The 26,194-nt window shown below is 43.8% G+C and overlaps 1 protein-coding gene across 1 annotated transcript in view; it reads left to right on the forward strand.

Annotated features, from left to right (window-relative positions):
• LOC128779380 (uncharacterized) overlaps positions 1 to 26,194 on the forward strand; it is a 291,217-nt gene that overhangs the window by 202,677 nt on the left and 62,346 nt on the right. The window contains exon 5 of the mRNA XM_053912491.1: positions 21,824 to 21,938. Within this exon, the coding sequence (XP_053768466.1) occupies positions 21,824 to 21,938 (115 nt within the window). The remainder of the gene's footprint in view (positions 1 to 21,823; positions 21,939 to 26,194) is intronic.

Genomic DNA, 26,194 nt, shown 5'->3' on the forward strand with positions numbered 1-26,194 from the left:
AGCCAGCTCTGGAGACCTTGCTCATGTCTACGTGCACATTGTCAGCCTCAGTATTTGCAAGTAATTAATAAATGTGTGACTAAGGGAATAATCATGTTATCAAGTATAGTTTATTTAGTAAAGATTAATGTCATTTGGGCATCATGAAATGGAGCTAGGGAGGAAATGAAGCATTCATGGTGCCTTGGGAATGTTTTGTTGCTGGAGGAGGCTGTGAGCCCAGGCTTGGCCACTCTGACAAAGCGCGCAGCGCAGATCTGCAGGGTCAGGGCCAAGGCGTGATGAATGCTCGCTGTGCTCAGGAAGTGCGCTCGCTCCAAATGTTCAGGAAGCGCGCTCGCTCAAAATGTTCAGGAAGTGCGCTCGCTCAAAATGAAACCTCAGTGTTTCATTTCATCCCCACGGCCACATCACCTTACGATGAGCCTCAGAAAAGTGAAGCCCCTTGCCCAGGGTCACACAGCTAGTGATGGGTGGAGTCCACTGGGCACTTGACTGCTGCGCCCCTGGACTCCTCTCAGGTGCCACAGGGAACCTCCTAAGAGCCAAATTCTCTCAGGCCAAGAGGGAAGAGTCAGATTGTCCCACGGGCCTCTGAACAAACGTCCCACCCCCTCCAGAGGTTCCACTCTGAATGGGGTGGGGAGCAATAGGACAGCTGGAATCCTCCTAGGTTCTGCAAATGTGTGTGCTGGGGAAACTCTTCCTGTGCTGGAGGGTTTGAAGGTGTGTGTCCGTTCAGGGTGAACCCAGAATGGGCCTAGAAGAATCACACCAAGGCCCCAGAGAAGACTGCAAATATGTCTGGACTCTAAGTCTGTAAAATGTGACCTCTTGTCTTCAGAAGCAGGAATGGGTCTTGTAATTTCGAAGTATCTAATTCTGCTGGTGGCACCATCAGTACTTAATAGATACAAAGGGACGAATGAACAGCTGAATGATGGACAAGGCAAAGGCAGCCCCTGTGTTTGGGTACGAGTCTGCTCAGAAGCCCCTGTCTTCCAGATACATATATAAAGTAATGGTTCTGGGTGCTCTCATGGAAAATCTCCATAAATTGTTATCAACAGGATTTTTAGTTTGGGCTCTGAAGAAAGAGCGTCTGGCTTCAAGTTCTAGCCACTCCCAGCTCTTTATCTGCATGAAGCCGGGGAACCTCTCCACATCTCAGCGCCCACTGTAGGGTGCTGTGAGTCAGTGCAGACGGAGCCCCGGGCTAGAGTGAGCGTTTGGTAAATACCAGGTGCAGTAAGAGCAAAGCCAGTGTGCCAGGCCCCCTGGAATCGGGCAGCCTCCAAGCTGCACAGCACAACAGCGATTCGTGTCGCCCGCACGGGAGCGCAATATTCTCAGTACCAAACTGAACCCAAACATAGAGGGACAAACACCTGGCCCCAGATAGAATTTCCTCTCACAGCTCATTGCAGCCCTGAGGAAATCGCCAGGGGGCAGGGCCCGGGAGCCCCATAATTTCCAGAGCCCTTCTCCTAGACTGACACATAATTGTCAGATTGTTTTATGAGAGCAGCTTCCTGCCCCTTCCTGCCTTGCTTCCAAATGTGCTCATTCCCGAGGAAGCCTCACTTCTCCCTCTCGCCCTTAATCGCTCCTTTCCTGCCCGCCCCGGGGCTGGGGAGATTTCCTAAATCACTCAGGATTGGCTTCCAGCACTGGCGCCCAGGGTGGGCTGGAGGAGAGGGCAGCGTTTGTTCTAAGTGGCTTGTGACCTGGAGGTCAGAGATGCTTCTATTCTGTTTGATGTCTTTCCCAGGGGGCCTTCGCTCACCCCCCCCCTGCCCACCCCCCCACCTGAGCTGGTTTTAATTCTGAAGTCAGGAAGAGATTAGGGAATTGAGTCCTGCTGCTTTTTTCCTACCCAGCGTGGCGCTGAAGGCCTGAGGTGGCCAGCGGGAGTCCTGCCGCGGTTCCTCAGCCCTCTAGCCCCTTCCAAACCAAATGCGGAGACTCCCACAATATTCCGTTTCAAACAGAGCTCTGTCAGATTCACACAAGAGAGTCCTCCCCTTACGGCATTTCCCCTTGTGTCCAAAAGCTCTTAAGAGGAAGTGAAAAGTCCTAACACTTTTAGCTTATTTTCCCCATTTGAGGAATTTCAGAGGAAGCAGCATGGGGCTTTTTTTACTTTAACTATATTTTTTTATTACTAAAGCAATACACAATCATGGTAAAAAATTTCGAACAGAATCATTTCCAGACATAACCACAGTTAACAGAATTTTGTATATCCTTTGGAAATGTTCTAGGCACATACAAGCACACAAATGTATATGTATTTTTAATATATATATTTTTTACACAAGTGGGAACATATTGGACATCTTGTTCTACAATTTGCTATTTTCACTTAGTACATTTTGGATGTTTTCCATTTCAATAAATCTAGATTTACTCATTTAAAAAAATTGCGATTCTGGGAATGTACTTATGTATTTCGCCAGCCTGCTATTAATGAGTATTTAGGATGTTTTGCTTTATTGCAAACAATGCTACAGCAAATACCGTAAACCTACATCTGTAACTTATATTTTTAAATTACTGCCACTTAGAGGTGTATTTTGGGGGGGAAGTTTTGACAGATGTCAGATTGTCTTTCCAAAAGACGATGCCATTTTAAGCCCTTTCTAAGGAAGGTATGAGAGGGCCTGGTTGTGTGGCTGTCACTCATACATGTGCCATCAAACTTTTAACTCTGCTACTCTTGAAAGTCAGTGCATTTTCTTATTATTGAAGTTAATATTTCCTGGAGAGTGAGTTTCCAATCTTATTCCCAAATAATCACCTTTTTTTCCTGTAAACTTTCTGCTCACGTAAATGCAACCATTTCCCCATTGTATTTTTATTTATGTCTTAATAGATTTGGGAATCTCTTTATACATAAAGGAAAAGAACCCTTTCGTCATAGGTATTTTCAGTAGTTCCCCACGTTCTCACTTGTCATTTGGTTTTATGATATTTTTTCCATATAATGTTTGAAATTGTATTTAATGGCAAATTTATTCTTTCTTTTTTTGCTTCTGAATGTGCTTACAAACTCTTCCATTAACTAAGGTTTTTTTTTAAATGACCCACATTTTCTGATTTTTGCATTTAAATCCTTACCCCAACTAAAATTTGGCAGAAAGGATCAGTCATGCAATAGAGGTCAACTTTATTTCTTACCCCCAATCATTGTTCTTATGTTGTGTATTAACTAGTGTATCTTTTTCTTTTCTTTCTTTTTTTTTTTTTGGTACTTTGAAAAATGAAACTTCTTAATATAAGAGAAACCCTTACTTCATGATGATGGTTTTCCCATTCTGTGAAGCTCTTTAGAGAAGAAAGTAATCTGATCCTCCCCGACTTTGAAGATGTTGAGACCCATCTTCCAGAAAGAAGCACAAATTAATTGCTAGTCTTTGACAAGTCTTTGGGAAATGCATGAATCATAAGATGGGTTCCCAAGGCTGTGTTTTCTGTTCATTCAGGAAAGAAGCACTTGTGGCCTCAATGTGCAGTGGCCTGTGGGTTGTCAGAAGTGCCTGGAAACAGTGCTTGCCCTTGGGAGGTTTATAATCTAGAGGGAACTGCCAGGTCTTCCATTTTGTGGAGGCATGTGTGCCTGTGTGTCCGTGTACCCCTGTGCCCACGCCCATGTGCATGTGTGCCTGCGCGCACACACACCACATGTGTGTGCCTGTACCTGTGTGCATGTGCATGTGCGCACATGTACACATGCATCCCACATGTGTGTGTCCCCGTGTGTGTGTGCCGGTGTACCCAGGTGCCCGTGCACATGTGCGTGTGTTTTGGTGCACACACGCACACACACCATTGTGTGTGCCTGTGCACGTATGTGCACGTGCATACATCTGTCCACGTGCACGTGTGTGCCACGCACACACACACGTGTCCATGCACAAGTGTGCCGGCACACACGTCACACATGCTTGCCGGTATCTCTGTGCCCTTGTACACACGTGCCTCTGTGTGCACATCATGTGTGCTTGTGTGCGTGCACACGTGTGCCACACACATGTGTATCTGCATGTTTACAGCTCTTTTATGTGCCCTGGCTTCCTGGGGCCTTGAAAATGTGAGAAAAGGAGATTCAAATGTATTGAATTGATTCTTTTGAGAAATAAGCTATTGAATAATTGAAAGTGGGACAGAACATCAACAAATATTTTAAGGTACCTGCACTGTAGGAAAGCGTACACTGTGTGTATTTCTGTTTGTTTTTATTTGCTTCAGAAACAAAGTCTTTCTGAGGAGAGCCCCCTCAGAAAGGGTTCTTTCTGAACCCCCTCATGTTCAGAATTTCAGAGTTGGGGGTAGGGAGGAGAAGAACTATTCAGTATTATCCCCATTTTACTGAACCAAAGCTCTGTGTCTTACCCATGCGCACTGCTAAGTAGCAGAGGGAGAATTGTAATCCAGCTCTTTCTACCCAAGAGTTGTGGTGGATACTGTGAGGTGTCTACCCAATAGCTGCTCCCCCAACCCTTTACATGCTACAAACACTGGTTTTGTATGGGGGGAGAATGCCCAGCCTAAGGCCATCAGACCATCCCACTTCCTTTCCCAAGTCTCCTTTGTACAGACTCTTTTGCAGCTAGGCAACTGCATTAGACTGCTAGCGCTGCTGTAACAAAGCCCCACAGACTGAGTGGCCGAAAAAACAGAAATTTATTTCTCACAGCCCAGAGGCTGGAAGTCCAAGATCAAGGTGTTGGCAGGATCATCTTCTCCTGAGGCCTCTCCTTTAGCTAGCAGATGGTTGCCGTCTTGTGGTGTCTTCACATAGTCTGTCCTCTATGCGCATGTACCCCTGGTGTCTCTCTCTGTGTCCAGGTTTCCTCGTTTAAGGACACCAGTCAGGGTGATTCAGGGCACACCCTAGTGGCCTCATTTTAACTTAATCACTTCTTTAAAGGCATGCCTTGAAATATAATGACATTGTGAGGTACTAGGGTTTAGGACTTAACATACGAATCTGGGGAGGGGCTGGGCACCGCTCAGTTCATAGCAGGAACCGAAGCTAGTTTGGCCATTGAGACCTGAGGGTAATTTAAACTGGGTGCTACTAGGATGGATTTTCTTCCCACATTATCAGGCCCCTGTGAAGAGAAAGCTTTTATCCTCCTGCTTGCCTGTGCAGCTTAAGATGCTGATGCCTGGAGCTGTGGTGGCTAGCTTGTGATCATAAAGTGAAAAAAATGCATAAAAAGCTTCTATACAGGGTATGATTAAGCAGAAGGACAGAAAGACTTGCAACCTTCACAAAATTGCTGAGCTGCTGAATGAATTCTGAGATCATTCATTTCCAGATTTCTAGTTAAGTTAAAAAAAAAAGTCCTTATGGTTATTCTGCCATTGCTCGTTAAGTTCTCTGTTATTTCCAGCTGAAAACATTCCTAACTAGTATGGAACTTCATTGTTTCTTCACTGAACAATGCTGAGTCCCAGGGAAAGCATGGCCAACCTGTCTCATGTTAATTTTAAAACACTGGAATGCTGCTTTGACCTCCCCAGCTTCCCTCAACAGCCTGCTAGTGCTCATCAGCCAAGACTTCATCTTCCACCTCCCTGAGTGCTTTTACCTTTTCTGTGCACTCCAGATCCCCTGAGAGAGAGTTTGAGGAGTCTGCTTCCTGCTAAATAGAGTATGGCTTTTGTTTATCTTTAAACTCATTCCTATAAAGTTCCAAGGGCTATCAGGGTTCTCACATTCAAGGATTTGATGAACAAATTTATATTCTCTCTGTACATTAACTCTGATTTTCATGGACCTTAAACATAGCCCATTTTACTCTGATCATTGGAATAAGAAGTTGGGTATTTAGGGAGGGTTTTTGACTTTCATTTTAGATCCTTCTTTACAGTTTTACCATGTTAAGCTGTTCCTCGTATGATTTAAAACATGAAGCACATTGTGATTACTCAAAGTGGGGAACATAGCCTTTTTTTCTTTCTTACTTTTCTTCCCCTTCCTTCCTTCCTTTCTTCCTTCCTTCACTCCTTCCTTCTTTTTAGAGAGAGGAGAAGGGAGGGAGAAAGAGAAGGAGAGAAAAATCAGTGTGTGTGAGAGAGAAACATAGATTGGTTGCCTCTCACCTATCCCCAACGAGGGGGTGGCCAGCAACCCAGGCATGTGCCCTGACAGGGAACCAAACCCGTGACCTTCCACTTTGCAGGATGACATTCAACCAGCTGAGCCATGCCCATCAGGGCTCCATCTCCCTCTTTCTAAATGAGAGCCCTAATATTTTCACTCCTTTGGTAGATGCTCTTTTATCTCTTTGAGTTCAGGTAACTGTTTCCCTATCGTGTGGAGAGAAGAAATGGTGGAACAGTGGGTGCTATGGAATGACAAGTAACAACCAGTCTTTGCAGTTATTCTGTCTAGGCCTGAATTCTAGCTCTGCTCCTTCCAGTTTTGTGACAGGGCCAGTTACTTCGCCTCTCTAAGCTTCAGTTTCCTCATCTAAGAAATGGGGGTAAAATTAGGATTCATGTCATAGAGCTGTTGAGAGGATTTGATATCTACTGTCAGTCAGGTGCTTGGCTCGGTGTCTAGCATACCATAAATGCTTGCTAAATGTCGTTCCTGTTGCTACTAGGTTTTTATGTTGCACCACCATCGTGGATTTTTTTTTAAAGATTGTCATTTTTAAAACATTTTATTTTGGTATAATTTTAGGTTTAAAGAAAAGTTGCAGAAAAGTACAGGGAATTTCTGTATACCCCTTACCCTAGTTTCTTTCACTTTTAAATCTTACATTACCGTGGTACATTTGCCAAAACTAAGAGACACTGGCACGTAACTATGAACTGAACTCTTAGATCACATTGCATTCAGCTGTCATGTCTCGGCAGGCTCCTCAGGTCTGAGAGTTGTTCAGCCTTTTTTTTTTGTTTTTCACGACCTTAACCATTTTAAGGAGTGAGTCCATGCCACTTCTCCCATTTCCAGAGTCTTCTGCACCCACAGACAACAGTAGAGAACATTTGATTAAAGGAGGTGAACTGGGTCCTTCTGCTCTGAAGGTGGACATCTGCCTTCAGAGGAGCTCCTTCTAGAAGCTCCCACTTGCAGATGAGCTCTGTGTATCGATGGAGGGCAGAAAGAAGATATGTGGGCAACGCAGAGTGTCCTCAGGGGAAAACTTTGATGTATTTGTAGTAAGCTTGGTAACTGACAAGTTTTTTTGTTTTGTTTTTAATTGTCATCCGAGTACATGCTTATTGATTTTAGAGAGAGGGATGGGAAGGGAGAGAAATATCGATGGGTTGCCTTTCATATATACCCCGACTTGGGACCAAACCTGCAACCTTTTTTGGTTTATGGGATGATGCTTCTACCAACTGAGCCACATTGGCCAGGGGAGTAACTGATAACTTGCTTCTTACTTCTATTATGTCCTGGGCGACATCAGAAGCTCTGCCAACCATCATGCTGAACCCTCCCTCTTTGCCCCTGGTGGATGGCCCTATAGCTATTCCCCGCAAGTTGTACGTGTGCAAGGGACAGAATTCATGTCCAAAGGAAGGAAAAGGTCTCCAGTTGAGCAGATCACAGCCATGAACACTGCTACTTTCTGGGGCTTAGTACTTTTCCATCCATGGTCATGTTCAGACACCCCTGAAAGACATCTGAGGCCCATTAAGTCCAGATTTACATTCTTCTCCAACAAATGGCAGTGATTCAGAAAGTTTGTTTATTTAACATAAAGTGCAATTTTAAAAAGTTTTAGCCCCTAGGGTACAGGAGTTTATGTGACTTCATGCCCCTCTTTCTGGGGTAGAATAAACAAAACAGGGAAACGGCAAAGTCTAGAGGGTTTTTCCTCCTTCCTTGTGGATGGCTAGTCTTCTTTTGTTTATAATACTGTGGGGCGAAACTCCCATGTAGGAAGGAAAAAAAGAGATTGTTTTCTCTGGAGCAGAGTTGTTTGTGCTCATATTTATGGAAGCTGATTAGTTTTGGAAAACCTAATTCCTTCTTTATCACTTTTCAGTTAACTATATTGTTTCTACTTGAAGTTGGGCAATTTTATTGCCTGTGTTTGTGTAAAGTCTTGGGATGCATCTTAGAATTGGTGGAACTGAGTATTTAAAACTGTTCCTTGTGTACTCACACACACGACTGAATTGTTCTCCTCCTTAGGTTCCGTCATAGCCTGCAGGGCTGATCGGTTCCAGCAGAGCCTATCCGTTAACTAAAGCCAGAGCAAGGAGATACCCCTGGAGTCGGGCAGTCCTTCCCAAAGTGAATTGCAGAGATTAAAAAATTTTATTAACAGCTTTAATGAGAAATAATGTATATGCCATAAATTCTCTTTGTAAAATTGACATATAACATTATATTAGTGTACAACATAATGATTCGATATTTGTATCTATTGTGAGGTGATCACCACAATAAATCTAGCTAACATCCATCACCCAGGCATCTCCTAAAGAGTCTTTGAGCCCAGAGATGCTATTTGGGGGTGGTTCCGGTACCAAGATTGAAGGCTGGGAAGATCCGAGTCAGAGGAGTGGAGAGATGACATGTAAATAACAAATGATCATAGTGGTGTTTAAAAGAGAAGTGGGTCTTGATCATACATGTCTCAAACTACCATTCAATTATCAGTCATTGATGGGAATAATGTATAAAAAAGTTATTCAATATTTGCCTAGAGAGTTTTTTTCTCAGTATTAATAGGTCTAATTTAACATTTAAACACTCCAGGGGATTATCAGACTCTTGGGTGGTACTAGAGTTACGTGGTAGTAAATATTGCTAGAACTGAGTGGGTCCTGGTAAGAGTCTGGGATGATTTTTGTCACAGTGGTTATTATTGTAGTGAGATTTGGTCTATGTGGAACCAAAACTTCCTGCCAACACAACTTTGTTAAAATTCACACATCTGTCACAGTTATTTTTTGGACTAATATGAAGAACTGTCCAGTTCTCATTTCAAAGATATGGGACACAAATTGAGAGGCTTGGCACCAAGTCATGTAGCAAATTGTTGACAGGCACAGTTCCTGGCCACGGCCTCTTTAACAGGCCTCAGAGGATCAGTGTTCTGAGCTTCTTCCCTGCTCTGGAGCCTGCTGTGCTTCATAAGTAGCATGAAGAGTGAAACTGAGGACCTAAGGGTCCCAGAGGGTGAGCCACGATTGCTCTTGGAATAAACAGTCGGGGGCAGGTGAGGTGTGTGGAAGTAAGGCCAGGTCCTAGCTTAAAAGTGGTCAGCCAGGAGCTGGGGCCTCACAGCCCCACCCTAAGGTTCCAGGCAATGTGTAAAAGAGCCTCCACCCTTTCACTTCCTTCCCGCTGAGACACAGTCTTGTTTCCATGCTGCTTTCTCTCCTGTCTTTCATCATGATTCTAGTACCATCATGGCAATGCATTATCTTTGAGAGTCGTCAGAAAGGCATCACTTTGGGAGAAGGTTCCAACGGAGCGCAAGGGTGGCTCCTTATGCCACCTTGGTCCTAGTGGCTCCTTTCCCTCAATGAGTCTATTTAATGAATAAGAATATTCCATTAACCAAATGGGTGCGGCTGCCAACAGGAATGTTCCAAAGAAAATAAATGAAAACTTGTCTACTTTGTACTGTTTTGATGGGCACTCCCTTTTTAAAATCATGGTGCCTGGGCTGTTTCTTTTCAGGTTGAAGCATATTAGAACAAACTTATACTGAAAGACCTGTCTTCAATAGTGACAGTTCACAGTTCAACATTTACAGAGCTTTATGCTCCTCTTTCCTTCATGCCTAGGACTCTGCCTGGTGAGAAACGGAACCTTGAAGGAGGCACATTAAGTCTTTGGAGCCATTGGCTTGAAAATCTAAACACTGAGTGCAGTATAACAACAACAACAAAGCACTAACAACAATTATTATTTTAAAATGTAACCTATTGATCAGAACGCATATAAATGCTTTCATATCTCTTTAAATGACAAGCTCTTTAAATGTCAAGTAAGTTTGAAGGAATGGAGAATACTCCGTCAAATGACCAATGGCTTCACTTTCTCCACTTTAGAAAATATAGAATTCTCTCAGTAGGAACTGATGACTCCAAAGCTGTATTGTTGAAGAGGCTAATGCACCTCTTCAAGCTTGAAACTCTCCTGCTCAGTATTGTCCCTACTTTTCAGGTGAGGGGGCTGCTTATCTTTAGCTAACTAGTCAAGAGAGCCAACATAGTGAAGTGTGTAAGAGTCTCAGCTTGGTCTCAGGCAGAGCTGAGTTCAAGCCCCAGCTCTGCCACTCACATCTCGTGTGACCTTGAGCAAGTTATTTAACCTCTAAGCATACCTTTCTCACCATTCCATGGATTGGTTGGGCAGTTCCTCTGCTGGTTTCACATAGGTTCATTCATGTGGCTGCTTAGCTGCTTGCATCTAGGCTGGAAGATCCAGGACAGCCCACATGTCTCAGGTGGTGAGGGTTCTTTGTTTGGGCATCTTCTTTGTCCTCCAGCAGACATCTCCTTATGCAGTAGCTGAGACTGGCTTCCTTAATAGCGGCCTTAGGTCAGCTTTCTAAGATGCAGCTTGTCTCATTAATGAGCCATGATTGACAATTGTAATTAGATCTGGCAACTAACAAGAGGGAGAAAGCAAAACTAAAGACCTGGAAGTTCTATAGGTAATTAACTTACGAAAATCTAGTGCAAGAATTCTTTAAAAAAACTTTGAAAGTCTGGGAGCTTTACAAATAATCCCAGGTGCTGAGGAGTGGATGAAGATCTAGGCAATATGAAGTTCTTTACTTTTGTATTGTGGAATTATCATCTGGAGCTAGGGAACTATAGCATCTTCCTAGCACCTCACCTTTTGGAAGTGATGTTTCTCCTTGTGCAGACGGAAAGCGTAACCCTGGCCTGGGCAAGGCCCTGACAAAGCGGTCAGTGGGCATCCTGGCACTACATCCATCATTTCTCAGAGTTGGATATAAAAGCAGAAACAAAAACAAAAAACCAAGGAAACCTTTTGGACCACTGTATTATAAAGATGGGTAATTCATTACATTTTTTGTTTACAACTCAAATCATTTTAAAGGTAACTTTTGGAATGAGATAAACTCCATTGACTTCCGAAGAGCAAGTGTCAGTCTCACCTCCACCTGGGTGTTATAATGTCACATTTCTAAGCAAAATGTTTTGTTCAGAACTTTTAAGGGGAAAAGGTATTTAATAAGTTGCTATCACATAGTGAAGAGTCAAAGGAGAATGTGTTACTGATTACTAAGAAACCATTTTGATTATACCTGGAAAATCCCATCTTTAAAAGTGAAAACTTAGTTTAACTTAGGGACTTTGTTGTATGTTTATAAAGTTGATGTACTGAAAGCCCTGTGTCTGGGTTTCAAGTACAAAATAGTTTTAAAATCAAAGTGAGTTCTGTATGTAGAACATTTTATTCTTCCTTCAGAAATCAAAGAAAGGAAGATGGAGGCATAGATAGACACACTGTGCCTCCTCGCACAACCAAAAGAAGGACAACAACAATTTAAAAACAAACAACCAGAACTGGCAGAAAATCAAACTATATGGAAGTCCAACAACCAAGGAGATAAAGAAGAAATATTCATCCAGACCGGTAGGAGGGGTGGAGATGGGCAGCCTGGCGGAGAGGACTCACGGCAAGGCGGTGGCTGGTGGACCCAGTGAGGTGGCGGATTGTGGAGCAGGGTGGACAAAGCTGCAGCTGGCCACTGAGGCAACAGCTGGTGGACTGGGTGACAGACCACACAACCCAGAGTTCCAGCTTGGGAAATAAAGCCTCAAGCCACTGATTGAAAACACCTGTGGGGGTTGAGGCAGCAGAAGAAACTCCCAGCCTCATAGGAGACTTCATTGGAGAGACCCACAGGGGCCTAGAGCGTGCACAAGCTCACCCACTTGGGAATCACCACCAGAGGGGCCCAATTTGATTGTGGGTAGTGGAGGGAATGACTGAAATCCGGCAGAGAGTGGAACAAGCGCCATTGCTCCCTCTTGGCCCCTCCCCCACATATAGCGTCACAGCCCAGCCACCAGCATTACCCAACCCTGGTGAATACCAAAGGCTCCTCCCCTTTATATAACAGGCGTGCCAAAACAAAAAAAAAAAAATGGCCCAAATGAAAGAACAGATCAAAGCGCCAGAAAAAATACAACTAAGCAACAAAGAGATAGCCAACCTATCACATGCACAACTCAAAACACTGGTAATCAGGAAGCTCACAGAATTGGTTGAATTTGGTAGCAAATTAGATGAAAAAATGAAGGCTATGCTAAGAGAAACAAAGGAAAATGTACAGGGAACCAATAGTGAGGCGAAGGAAACTGGGACTCCAATCAATGGTGTGGACCAGAAGGAAGAAAGAAACATCCAACCAGAAAAGAATGAAGAAACAAGAATTCGGAAAAATGAGGAGAGGCTTAGGAACCTCCAGGACATCTTGAAACGTTCCAACATCCGAATTATAGGGGTGCCAGAAGGAGAAGAGGAAGAACAAAAAATTGAAAACTTATTTGAACAAATAATGAAGGAGAACTTCCCTAATCTGGCAAAGGAAATAGACTTCCAGGAAGTCCAGGAAACTCGGAGAGTCCCAAAGAAGCTGGACCCAAGGAGGAACACACCAAGGCACATCATAATTTCATTACTCAAGATTAAAGATAAGGAGGGAATCTTAGAAGCAGCAAGACAAAAGGAGACAGTTACCTACAAAGGAGTTCCCATAAGACTGTCAGCTGATTTCTCAAAAGAGACCTTACAGGCAAGAAGGGCCTGGCAAGAAGGATTCCAAGTCATGAAAGGCAAGGACCTACATCCAAGATTGCTCTATCCAGCAAAGCTATCATTTAGAATGGAAGGGAAGATAAAGTGCTTCTCAGATAAGGTCAAGTTAAAGGAGTTCCTCATCACCAAGCCCTTATTATATGAAATGTTAAAGGGATTTATCTAAGAAAAAGAAGATCAAAAATATGAACAGTAAAAATGACAGCAAACTCACAGTTATTAACAGCCACACCTAAAACAAAGACAAAAACAAACTAAACAAACAACTAGAAGAGGAACAGAACCGTGGAAATGGAGATCACATGGAGGGTTATCAACAGGGGATTGGGAGGAGGAGAGAGGGGGGAAAGGTACAGAGAATAAGTAGCATAAATGGTAGGTAGAAAATAGACAGGGGGAGGGTAAGAATAATGTAGGAAATGTAGAAGCCAAAGAACTTATATGTATGACCCATGGACATGAACTATAGAGGGAGGAATGTGGGAGGGAGGGTGTGTGCAGGATGGAGTGGAGCAAAGGGGGGGAAATGGGACAACTGTAATAGCAGAAGAAAAATAAGTTAAAAAAAAGAAATCAAAGAAAGTCTGTTAGCAAAGTTCAGCCCCATACTGTAATCAAGAAAACCTCAAATCTTTTGACTCAAACAGCAGATCTAATATAAAGATATTGTCTCTTCCATGTGAAATTTCACTACTTGGAATTATTCAGGTAAAACCATAGCGGAACCCTGGCTGGTGTGGCTCAGTGGATTGAGCGCTGCCTGTGATCTGAAAGGTTGCCAGTTCGATTCCTGGTCAGGGCACATGCCTGAGTTGCAGGCCAGGTCCCCAGCTAGGGGCATGCGAGAGGCAACCAATTGGTATATCTCTCACACATTGATGTTTCTCTCCCTCTCTTTCTCCCTCCCTTCCCCTGTCTCTACAAGTAAATAAATAAAATCTTAAAAAAAAAACATAGGGGAAATTGAGAGTTTAATGTTAGTGACATGGACTGAGAGATACACATATTTTTATTTTCATCATGAAATGTGAATGAAAAGAAAGAATAATGAGATTGATTCTTCTGGGTTTTTTTGTTTGTTTGTTTTTAGTCTAATAAAGTCTATAGAGTTCCTATATACGATTACTATTGTTATAACATGTGTTACATTTTCTCTTGGTGCTATAACAAACTACCATGAATTTAGAGGCTTAAAACAGTACAAATTTATTATCTCAGAGATTTTTGGGCCAGAAACCTGGGTGAACTTAGTCTTCTGTTCTTGGTCTCACAGACTGAAAGCAAGGCGTGGCCAGGGCTGAGTTTCTTCCTGGAGGCTCAGGGGAGGAATAGAGTTTGAGCTCTTACAGGTTGCTGTCAGAGTTCAGTTCCTTGTGGCTGCAGGACTGAGGCCCCATTTCCTTCCTGCCTGTCGTGTGGGCCCTTCCCTGAGCTCCTAGGGACCTCTCATGAGGAAGCCTGGTCAACAAAAACAAAAAGGCTTTCAGGACTTGAAGGACGGGCCTTAACCCTTGTAAGCCTTGAGGTCTCAGGGATTGTCAAGGGACATTAAGCCCATGGCTTTAAAACATAATGTCTCCTGTATTTAGTGACTGAATATTCAGGTGTCCTTGGCGTTGGTGTCAGGCTTGGTTACTGTATGCTGTTCGCACCGTCACCACCTTTCCCAAGACCACCCCGCCACCACTTCCTTGGTGCTGTGAGTGAGTTTTCACCATGATGATTATCATTCTTGTGGCCAATTCCACCAATTCTCGTGGCCTTTAGAAGAATATGGCCTCCCTTAGACACGTTTGCTTTTGCAGATTTTTAAAAAATCAAATTTATTGAGCTATAGTTTACATATAATAAAAAGCACCTGTATTAAGTGTACATGTTGATGTTTTGAGAGAGTTCGACATCCGTGTGACCACCACCACAACTGAGATATGCATTTCCATCACCCCAGAGTTTCCGTGGGCCTCATGCCTGTCAATCCTTACCCCTCATTTTCCCCACCCCAGGCAACCACTGATTTGCTTTCTGTCACCATACAATTGATTTGTTTTTTCTAGGGTCACACATGCACACACGTTTTTCTGGCTTCTTTAACTTTGTGTAATGTTTTTGAGATTCACCTATGTTGTCACGTATATCAGTAGTTTTTCCCTTTTTATTACTGATTAGATTTCTATTGTATGGATATACCAGAATTAACCTTTTTTTCTGTATCACTAAATTTGTTAACATTTTCTTAAGCATTTTTATACTTATATTAATGAGAGATGTTGGTTTTCTTTTCTTAAATGTCTGTGTCTGGTTTTGGCATCAGAGTAATACGGGTCTCATAAATTGAATTGGGAAGTATTTGGGACATTTACTGCTAGTTCCAGATGGCTTTTCTTGGCCATTTGTTGGGCATTGCTTCCCCAAGAGGCCCAGAGTTGTCCTTCAATGAGCTTTTGCACAGAGGAGGGCTCTTGGGGTTTGGGGGCTTGGCGGCAATTCCCCATTCCTGTTTGGGGTATGGGCACATCAGTAGGTGCCCATACGCCAACTCTCCAAATCCCTGACCTTCCAGAGAACTTCAGCCTCTTGCTTAAGTCTGGCTGCACCTGCCTCTATGGTGCAAGGCAGAGCCCTCCACCCTCCCTTTGCGATGATCTAATACAATCCTCCTAAATCAAAACAGCAGTCCATTTGCAAGTGGAGGCATAAGGGAAAGGGCTGGGGAAAGGCTGGCGAGAAGAGTAGGAATGCTCACACCTTTAAGAAATAGATTCAGGTCTTGCCTGAGGGTAGGGAACACTCCATGTTCCATTGTAAGTATCCAGAAGCAAAAACTCAAGAAAAAAGTTAGTCTTCCCCTTAAACATTCTCTGTCAAACCAAGGAAAATTTAGATCCATATATAAATTTCCAGGAAAGGAATCTTACACATTATATAATGTCCCTCCTCAGCCATGTATCTTTTGCAAACGTGGAGGCTGTCCCTCATTTCCATCTCTCAGACATAGCCAAAGATATTCGAAACTATTTTATGAGGTTTGGGGGGGCCCCAGGCAAATAAAATTCCTGCTGAGCTAGGCTGATTCCCCAGGTACCCCGAGTTGGCATGCAGATCAGGCTCAGAGTTCTGGCCGGAAAAGTCAGGGCAGGAAATGCATTATGACGACTTCCAGCCCAGGATGGAGCTCACTGCATCGTGCCATAAAAAAACCCATGATCTTCAATGCGTTTGTTGCTGTTTTTGGCTAAATATTACAGCAAGGGTCATCATCCTCAATATATAGGTTCTAGTTCTTTCTGTGTGAGTTCATGCGTGTATAAACACACGAGCATGTGCAGTTAATGTAGCCATCCTGTCAGCAGGGCATTAGTGTCTTGAGAAAGTTGAGAGTGTGTTTCCCTGTGCTGGAACGAGTTACCTGAACCATAGCCACTCACAGAGACTCAAGGGTGTCAGTCCCCAACACTAGGTAGCGCCACTGCGAAACACGCATGTAGCTCAGATAGGAAACCAGAACTGCGTGGGAAGTTTACAGGAAATACTGACTGGTTTATTAGAGGAGTTGGAGTTTGACTGTGAGTATAGCAAGATATTGGGATAAACCAGTTCTTGGGAGCCAAGGAACTGAGATGGTGCTGGGAGGCCATGTAGCAGAAAACCAGGAGGACTGAAGCTTAGGATGGAGGGAAGGAATCAAGGCCTTATTTTTATGAGTAGCAGCTTGAGAGAATGAAAAGTACAGAGAGTAGGGAGGTAAGTCACCAAGTTCACCTCTGCCTTTGCCACACTACAGTCTTGTGGCTGTGGCTTTTCTTCACTTACTCTCTCTGGGCCTTAGTTTCGTCATCTCTAAAAAGAAAGTTAAAGAGGTTGGTGATTAGATTAGGTCTAGAGTTCAAGTCCTAAAGCTATGTGTGAGGATGTGTGTTCTTTATTATTGTCTGCTTGTTGGTTTATGTTTTTTGTAAAGTTGGTAGCTGGTCTGCGATGTTATCAGTGGGAACTGATGTTATCAGATGTTATCAGAAAGGAAGGAGAGTTTGTCTCTGCCTCCATTAGAGGCAGGGGTCAGGCCCAGCCGAAGGTCCTCAAAGAGGGGCCAGGAGTCAGAGACTGCTGAACATTCATTCATTCTGGAAGATTTTTCTTGCTTTCTGTAGAAGATTTTGTATCTTATTTAAGCATATGGTAACTTTGCTGACGGAAGCTAGAAAAGCCCTAGTATCCTAAGAGCTAAGCAAATTCCACACAAATTTTATAATTTTCCTTATAACCAATAAGGTAGGCCCTCTGCACAAATATACTGAGCGTAAATATTGACGGCTCTGAGAGTTGTCAGCATACCGTTTCACCAACATCCCCAGCTTTCAAGGGACCACAGCTGTCTCCTGGGAATTTCACCCTAACCTCTCGCCTTCCCGCACCCACCCACCTAGCCTCAGGGAGAGCAGGCCTAGCGATGCAATGTGGTCACTCTCTCGCCACCGTCTCCTTGCTGGAAATCTGTTTTGAGACTGAGAAAGCATCACAGGAATCATTTTGGAATACTTTTTGCTTCAGAGCTCAGAATTTTCATGAGTGAAAATAGGAGGAGGAATAGATTTGGGACTGAGGAAAGGACATCTAATGACTTTCAGATCGTTTCCCTTCATCCACCTGGCCATGTCCAGTGGGCACTTGAACTTACTGACCCACAGACCCCCAACAAAAGTAGAGACACAGCTTGGGAGTTATCAAGAGCAGGCTGTCTTCTAAAGTGTGGGAACAGCTGTAGTCACCCAAGGAGAATGGAAGAAGCCAAGAGCAGACCCTTATGTGAGAGAAGAGGAGAAAAAGCCAGCCAAAAGAGATTGCAAAAATGGTCAGGGCTGTGGGCCAGGCCTGTGTCACTGTCCTTTACTCTCTGAGGAGTCAGCTTCTGGCTCACTTATGTGCCCTCTGTCTGTTTTACAATCACCAGTTTCTGATTTTTTTTGTGTCCAGTATGTTGGCGTTTCCAGGATATGTTAGTGTGCTGCTTGTCCAGCAATCTGTCCACATGCACCATTCACTGCTAACTAGGTGAGATAAATATCTGGCCTTGCTGTGTTGGCCACATTTAGCATCCCTTCCGTTCTGTGCAGATTGACAAAAGTGCCCATTCGACCTTTTGGAAGGGATCCAAGGGGCTGGACAGCAGTGCCACAGCCCTGGTAACTTGCTCTAGGCTGAAGAAAATAGAAGCATTAGAAGCTGCCTTTTGGACTCATGATTTCTTATTTTGATGGGGAAAAAAATGGGCTCTGTAACTTTCTTCTTGTAGGGAACCAGCAAAGGAAGGGACTCTGGTTCTTTTGAGCAAATGAGAATGCCAGAGATTCAGATACAACCTAGAGTTTTGGATCCTGCCCTTGGCCTTTGTGAGACCCCTTGGGACCATGTCCTTAAGTCTCAGCAGATTCTTCCTGGTTCACCAGGAACCAGATGGAGCTGGATGCCTTGCTCCACTAGAGCCAAGTGTCTTGCCCCTATTTCCATGATACTAGAGGCAGACTCACACACATAGAAATAGTGGTTTGGTTGGGTGAATATTTTTGTTTCGGTTCAGTCTTCACAAAAAGTAAATGGACATGGTTTCAGTTTGAGTTGTATTCCTATGGTTTATTTATGCATTTAAAACATAAGTTTAGTTTGCCATTGAGTAAAAAAAAATAAGAGGAATACATGGACTCATTCAAAATTCACAAAATGTGTAGTTTTTGGTACACAGTATGGTTCAAATCCCTAGCTGTCTCCTTCAGAGAGAACTTGGTAACATCTTCCCATTTACTAGAAAGGCCTATGAAAAATAAGTGACTTCTTATTCCTACTGTATTCTCCTCTGGGTAGAGGTGAAGATGAGTATTCCTCTATTTCTTATGCCGAAGTAGACCTTCCTCTCCTTGTCATGTCCTTCCTGTTTTGCTCGTGATCTGGCACACTCTTGTGGTCGGATGGGGGTTATTCCTCAGGCCAGATGTAGCTACCTCTTTCTGCCTGAGGGTTTGGGACAGAGCCTGTGCAGTCATTCCTGAGACTCCTGCCCTCCACAGAAGAACAGTGACGAGGTTAACGAGGTGTCGGTATGATGCTCTCCAACTTTGTAATTAGGAGTCCTGATGGATGGCTTGCTCATAAAATCCTCTTTCCCTGGGTGACACCTGCCCAGCAAGGAGAGGTGAGGAAGCACATCATGAGATAAAGCAGGACCGTCCATCTCTGTCTGCTTTTTCCCAAGTTTGTCCAGCTCACATCCAGGGCCTGTTGCTGCCATAAATAATGTCCCAGGGGCTTCCAGAGGCTTTCAAAGGCCACAGCTGCCAGGGTGACATGAATTACCATGGAAACATGAGATAGCTGGGAGCTTACCATTTCTCTCCTGCAGACCATTGGTTTGGATCCAGTTTCCCACAGCGTTTTTCTGTGTTTATTAGATGAAGCCTTAGATTTGGACTCGTGTGGGACTGGCTACTTCCAGGTACTACTCATAGTCACGAATCCAGGAGGTTTTCTGGGGCCATTATTATTAAACAACCCAGGAGACTTTCACTGGGAGAATGCAAAATTTGCCAAGTTTATTGCTCAGAGGAAGCACTCTGATTGTTCCCTTAATTGTATCGTGATGGATGTGTGTTCCAATAATTCCCAGGACCCTGTGGACGTTATCACTGGGACACAGCCACACTTCTGGTTCCCAAGTGAATCAAGTGTCGTCCAGGAAGGGCATCAAGGCTAGACAGACAAACAGCGTGATTCTGTGTGGATGGATGAGGTGCAGGAAAAGAGTCCCTCCTAGGAATAGAAATATGGACCCTTTGTTATCACTTTACAAAGCATGTTTCCCAGACTGTGATCTTTGGACACTTTAACAGCTTCAATAATCCATGGGAAGCACTGGGGCTTGAGAGGGGAGCAGTAACCAGTGGTTACAAGAGCAGTGATGGCCCTTAGTGCCTTGCTCCTTCTACCCCAGTTTCTAAATTAAATTTATTGGGGCAACAGTGGTGAATGGGACCCTACGGGTTTTAGGTGTACATTTTTACGATATGTGATCTGCACATTGCACTGTGTGCCCACCCCCCAAGGTCAGACCATCTTCTGTCATCGTACCTCAGGCCCCCTCCACCCGCACTACCACCCGCCCCCTTCCCTCTGGTAACCGCTATACACTGCTGTCTGTGTCCATGAGTTTCACTTTTATGTCCCACGTATGAGTTCAGTCATATGGTTCTCGCTTTTTTCTGACTTATTTTGCTTAGCATAATATTCTCAAATATTCTCAAAGCCCATCCATGTTGTGCAAATGGCAGTGTTTCATCTCTGCTTATGGCTGAGTACTATTCCGTAGTATGTATGTCCCGCATCCCCTTTATCCAACCCTGTATTGAAAGACACTTTGGCTGTCTCCATGTCTTGGCTGCTGTGAATAATGCCGCAATGAACATAGGTATACCCCACTTTTTAAAAGAATTGACTTTCAAAAATTTTTCTTCTTTTTAAGTATATTTTATTGATTATGCTATTACAGTTGTCCCAATTTTTTCCTGCCCTTTCTCCCCCCTCTGCCCTGCACCCTTCCACCCTCCAACATTCTTCCCCCCTTAGTTCATGTCCATGGGTCGTACATATAAGTTCTTTGGCTTCTCCATTTCCTATACTATTCTTAACCTCCCCCTGTCTAAGTTATGCCTACCAATTATGCTTCTTATTCCCTGTACCTTTCCCCACTTTCAAAAATATTGATGAATAGTTCTGAATTTTAACATATGTGTAGATTAATGTAACCACCACCACAATCAGGGTACAGAACAGTTCCAGCACCCCCCGCCAAATTCCCTTGTGCTCTCTCTGTACAAGAACACCCTTCCCTGCACCCCCAGCCCCTAGCAACCACTGACCTGTTCTCCATCCCTATAGTTCTGTCTTTTCGAAAACGCCTTATAAATACAATCATATAGCATGTCACCTTTGGATCCTGGCTTCTTTCACTCGGCTCAATGCCCTTGAGATTAATCCAAGTTGTTATATGTATCGATGGTTTGTTCCATTTTATTACGTTTGGAAGTACCATAATTTGTTTATCTGGGCATGTGTTGAAGGATGTTTGGGTTATTTCCAGTGATTTCCGTACCTCATTTAAAAAAATATTTTATTTATTTATTTTTAGAAAGAGGGGAAGGGAGAGAGAAAGTGATGGAGAGAAACATCAATGTGTGGTTGCCTCTCGTGTGTCCCCTACCAGGGACCTGGCCCAAAACCCAGGCATGTGCCCTGACTGGGAATCGAACTGGTGACTCTTTGGTTGACAGGCCAGTGCTCACTCCATGGAACCACACCAGCCAGGGCTTCAGCACTTCATTGTTAAATATTGCTGTAAAATATGTATAATATAAAATTTGCCACATTACCCATTTAAGTCTGTGGTTCCATGGTATTAGTTGCATTCACGATGTTGTGTGGCGCTCACCATTTCCCATCCCCAGACCTTCCTTCCCCCACGCAGACACCTCGTAGCCAGGAGGCAGCAGCGCTCCACTCCCTCTGGCCCTCGGCTACCTCTAGTCCACTTTTTGTCTCCGTGAACTGGGCTGTTCTAGAAGTCTCGTGTGAGTGGAATCATATGGTGTTTGCCTTTCTGTGTCTGGATTGTCTCACTTAGAACAATGTTCTCAGGCTCATCTGTGTTGTAGCATCAGCACTTTGTCCTTTTTACGGCCGGATAGCAAGTGTCCCTGGTGTGTACATACCGCAGTGTGTTTATCCCCTCACTTTGGCTGCTTCCACCTTTTTGCTAATGCAAATAGTACTGCTGTGAACATGGGTGTGCAAGTGTCTTGAGTCCCTGCTTTCAATTCTTTCGTCACCTCTACTTTTTAATTTAAATTGATGGGTGGGGGCGTATGTGAATGGAAATTCCATTTCCTAAGAATCTAGTATTTCACCTGAATCTTGTCATAGTTCTTTGTACTTGCTGTTCCTAAAGATTTGAGGAATCCCACCAATTTCTTTGTTCATCAATCTCCTCAGCGTCCTGGGAGAAGGAGGAAGGCAGTGACACTTGAGGTATGGGGACAGCGGAGCCAGCCTCTGTGTGTGTGCAGTGTTCCCAGGGTCATGCCTCGTTGGGTTGCAGTGGTCTTCGGTAAGTATTTCACGTGGTCTACTTTACCTGGCCTTTGCTGCATTTTTTTTTTGTTCAGGAGAGAATGTGAGGATAGGGGCAAAAAGTACCAAGTGAGAAGTAACTTTCTTACCCTGCAGTATCTACTCCTGTTTGCAGACTATGCCTGGACCCACCTCAGACAACCCAGCTAATTCCTCCCCCCAACTTAGGGTAATTGGAAACGGGGCAAGTCTGAACTATAAGAAATCTGGGGGCTAGATTGTGATTACCTTCAAGGGTATACCCTGGGACTGAGAACTTGATAGACTTTCCTTAATTAAGAGATACCTTTGATTTATTTTTAAGTGGCTGCATTTGTATACAGTAGCGGCTAAAGTTATTTAACAATAGAACAATAGTTGTATTTTTAAGCGGTGAAAATTTCTCCTTCAATGTTGTTAGTTTGTTTATGAAATTTCTCTTGATCGACACTGTAGAGATAGTTCAGCCCAGCCTTTCTTTTTTTAAAAAAATATATTTATTGATTATGCTATTGCAGTTGTCCCATTCCCCCCCCCCACTCCACTCCATCCTGCCCACACCCTCCCTCCCACATTCCCCCCTATAGTTCATGTCCATGGGTCATACTTATAAGTTCTTTGGCTTCTACATTTCCTACACTATTCTTACCCTCCCCCTGTCTATTTTCCACCTATCATTTATGCTACTTATTCTCTGTACCTTTCCCCCTCTCTCCCCCTCCCACTCCCCTGTTGATAAGCCTCCATGTGATCTCCATTTCTGTGGTTCCGTTGCTGTTCTAGTTGTTTGTTTAGTTTGTTTTTGTCTTTGTTTTAGGTGTGGCTGTTAATAACTGTGAGTTTGCTGTCATTTTTACTGTTCATATTTTTGATCTTCTTTTTCTTAGATAAATCCCTTTAACATTTCATATAATAAGGGCTTGGTGATGAGGAACTCCTTTAACTTGACCTTATCTGAGAAGCACTTTATCTTCCCTTCCATTCTAAATGATAGCTTTGCTGGATAGAGCAATCTTGGATGTAGGTCCTTGCCTTTCATGACTTGGAATCCTTCTTGCCAGGCCCTTCTTGCCTGTAAGGTCTCTTTTGAGAAATCAGCTGACAGTCTTATGGGAACTCCTTTGTAGGTAACTGTCTCCTTTTGTCTTGCTGCTTCTAAGATTCCCTCCTTATCTTTAATCTTGAGTAATGAAATTATGATGTGCCTTGGCGTGTTCCTCCTTGGGTCCAGCTTCTTTGGGACTCTCCGAGTTTCCTGGACTTCCTGGAAGTCTATTTCCTTTGCCAGATTAGGGAAGTTCTCCTTCATTATTTGTTCAAATAAGTTTTCAATTTTTTGTTCTTCCTCTTCTCCTTCTGGCACCCCTATAATTCGGATGTTGGAACGTTTCAAGATGTCCTGGAGGTTCCTAAGCCTCTCCTCATTTTTCCGAATTCTTGTTTCTTCATTCTTTTCTGGTTGGATGTTTCTTTCTTCCTTCTGGTCCACACCATTGATTTGAGTCCCAGTTTCCTTCGCCTCACTATCGGTTCCCTGTATATTTTCCTTTGTCTCTCTTAGCATAGCCTTCATTTTTTCATCTAGTTTTCGACCAAATTCAACCAATTCTGTGAGCTTCCTGATTACCAGTGTTTTGAACTGTGCATCTGATAGGTTGGCTATCTGTTCACTGCTTAGTTGAATTATTTCTGGAGCTCTGAAGTGTTCTGTCATTTGGGCCATTTTTTTTTTTTGTCTTGGCGCAGCTGTTACTTAAAGGGGCGGAGCCTTAGGTGTTCCCCGGGGAGGGGTAATGCTGGTTGCTGCACTGTGATGCTGTACATGGGGGAGGGGCTGAGAAGGAGTAATGGCGCCCAGTCCACTCTTTGCCGGATTTCAGTCACTGCCTCCACTACCCACAATCAAATTGGGCCCCTCTGGTGCTGGTTCCCGAGTGGGTGGGCTTGTGCACGCCCTAGGCCCCTGTGGGTCTTTCCAACGACCTCTCCTGTGAGGCTGGGAGTTTCTCCTACTGCCATCCCAACCCCCGTGGGTGTTTTCACTCAGTGGCTTGAGGCTTTATTTCCCCACTGGAGCCCTGGGTTTCGTGGTCTGCTTCGCTCCCCCACCGTTTATCCGGTTTATCTGTGCGCGAATGTGGGGCGGAGGGGTGATACCCGCCACACTGCCTGCCCTGTTCTCCGCCACTCCGAGTCTGGCCCTCTGGCTTTATCTGTGCGCGAATGTAGGACCGCAGGGTCTGCCAGTGGTCAGACTGCTTGCCCCGTTTGTCCCACACTCCGCCAGTCTCGGTCCCTCCACGGCAACGCGAGTCCTCTCCGCCCCGGCTGCCGTCTCCGCCCCTCCTACTGGTCTGGATGAATGTTTATTTTTTATCTCCTTGGTGTCGGACTTCCTTGCCGTTTGATTTTCTGTCAGTTCTGGTTGTGCGAGGAGGTGCAGTGTGTCTACCTACGCTGCCATCTTGGTTCTCTCTAGCCCAGCCTTTCTTATCATAAATTTGCCATCCCACAAAAATGAAACTTAAAAGGTTTTATTCTGTACAGACCGGCTTGCCCTCTTAGTAGATAGACTATACAGTGCATTAAAAAAAAATGTTATAAGCATTCTTTTGCCTCTAAAGGATGGGAAACCTCACCCTTCACCAACCTCCTTCCATAGCCTGCCACCACCAAGTCCAGTTCTAACTGCTGGAGTAACCCTGTGACTTAAAACCCTTTATTTCCAGGAAGGTGTTAAATCTAAGAGTGGTGCACATGTGCGTGCATGGGTGTGTGTGTGTGTGTGTGTGTGTGTGTGTGTTTATTTTTCAAGAAGGATCTTTAAGAGTGACTCAGCCTGGCCACTCTTTTGGTTCCCAGGTTTGTAGGGGAACCAGGCTCACTCTGGGGCCAGGGACAGGCCGGCGACATCCCGCTCAGGTAGTATGGAGAGAGCACATCGTGTGCACATGGAGTCACTGGGCACTCACACTCTAACAGAGGCAATCCAAGCCCATGAGCCTGGTGTGGTTGCTGCCTTTTTCCTTGCATGCGAAGGTGCAGCAGAGAGTTAGCTTTGTAGGTCCCACGTTCATTAGGATTTTTTCCTGGAATGGAAATTGTGTGGTATTATATTTGGGGGTACCTCATCAAATTGATTAGCCTTTCCAAATAATGGAACAGAAGTTAAAATAGGTTTATTTATCAAAAGGGACAAATTATAACAACAACAATAATAGCACACAAAGCTCTTTTTATGTGCTAGAGCACTGGGCTAAGTACTTTCCTTGAATTATTGCCTTTAATCCACACAACATCCCTCACTATCTCCATTTATAGTAGGTGGAGGCGCTAACAATCTTCATTTAACAGAGGAGGACGGAGACTTAGAGGTAAGTCGCTTGCCCAAATCACACAGTGAGATTTCAACCCCAGAAGTCTGACTCCAGACACACCTGTCTGAGCCTACCTCCACAAAACAGAAGACACACAACTACATATTTCTGCTACTAAACACAATTTCAGTCATTTAATCTCAGCAAAATAGCATCATCTGTCACATTTATATCAAAATTTTGTATTTTATTGGCACTGTAGTTTTGTTTTTAATTTCTTATAAATAAATCATTAAAAAACTTGGTTTTATAGCTGTATAAGAACTCTAAGCGTAAGAGTTTATACTTGGTTTTATGTATTTGTGCATATTTATGTAATATTATAATAAAAATGGCTTAGTCAACACTGGCAGTCCACAGCATTAAGTCATTAACACCCTCAACACATTAACACTGTTTACTTTAAATAAAATCCCTTAATAGCTTAAGAGACTGGACATATTTTGATAGACTGGGAGTGACGAGGTAATGTCAAGGCTCAAAACAGAAGGTGCTAGTCAGTAATGGCTCTGCAGCTGGCGACGAGATCCCACTGGGGAGGGGTTGACATTGATTTTCTATCAACATTGGGAAGACCAGATTCTTCTCTCTTGGCCACTACTGTTGAGCTGAAAAGTCTGCTGCTGGTATAAATGCCACTTTATAGGTACTTGCTCTTTCCTTTTATTTTATTCCCATTTTCCACTCCACTCCCCGTTGGCAACCATCTTGTTTTCTGTGTCTGTGGGTCTGTTTCTGTTGTGTCTTGTTTTGGTTTTTAGATTCCACATATGAGTGAAAGTACATGGTATTTGTCTTTCTCTGACTTATTTCACTTAGCACAATGCTCTCTAGGTGCATCCATATTGTCACAAGCAGCAAGATTTCATTCTATTTT

This window comes from Desmodus rotundus, chromosome 10, assembly GCF_022682495.2.
Source record: "Desmodus rotundus isolate HL8 chromosome 10, HLdesRot8A.1, whole genome shotgun sequence".
Classification (NCBI taxonomy): Eukaryota; Metazoa; Chordata; class Mammalia; order Chiroptera; family Phyllostomidae; genus Desmodus; species Desmodus rotundus.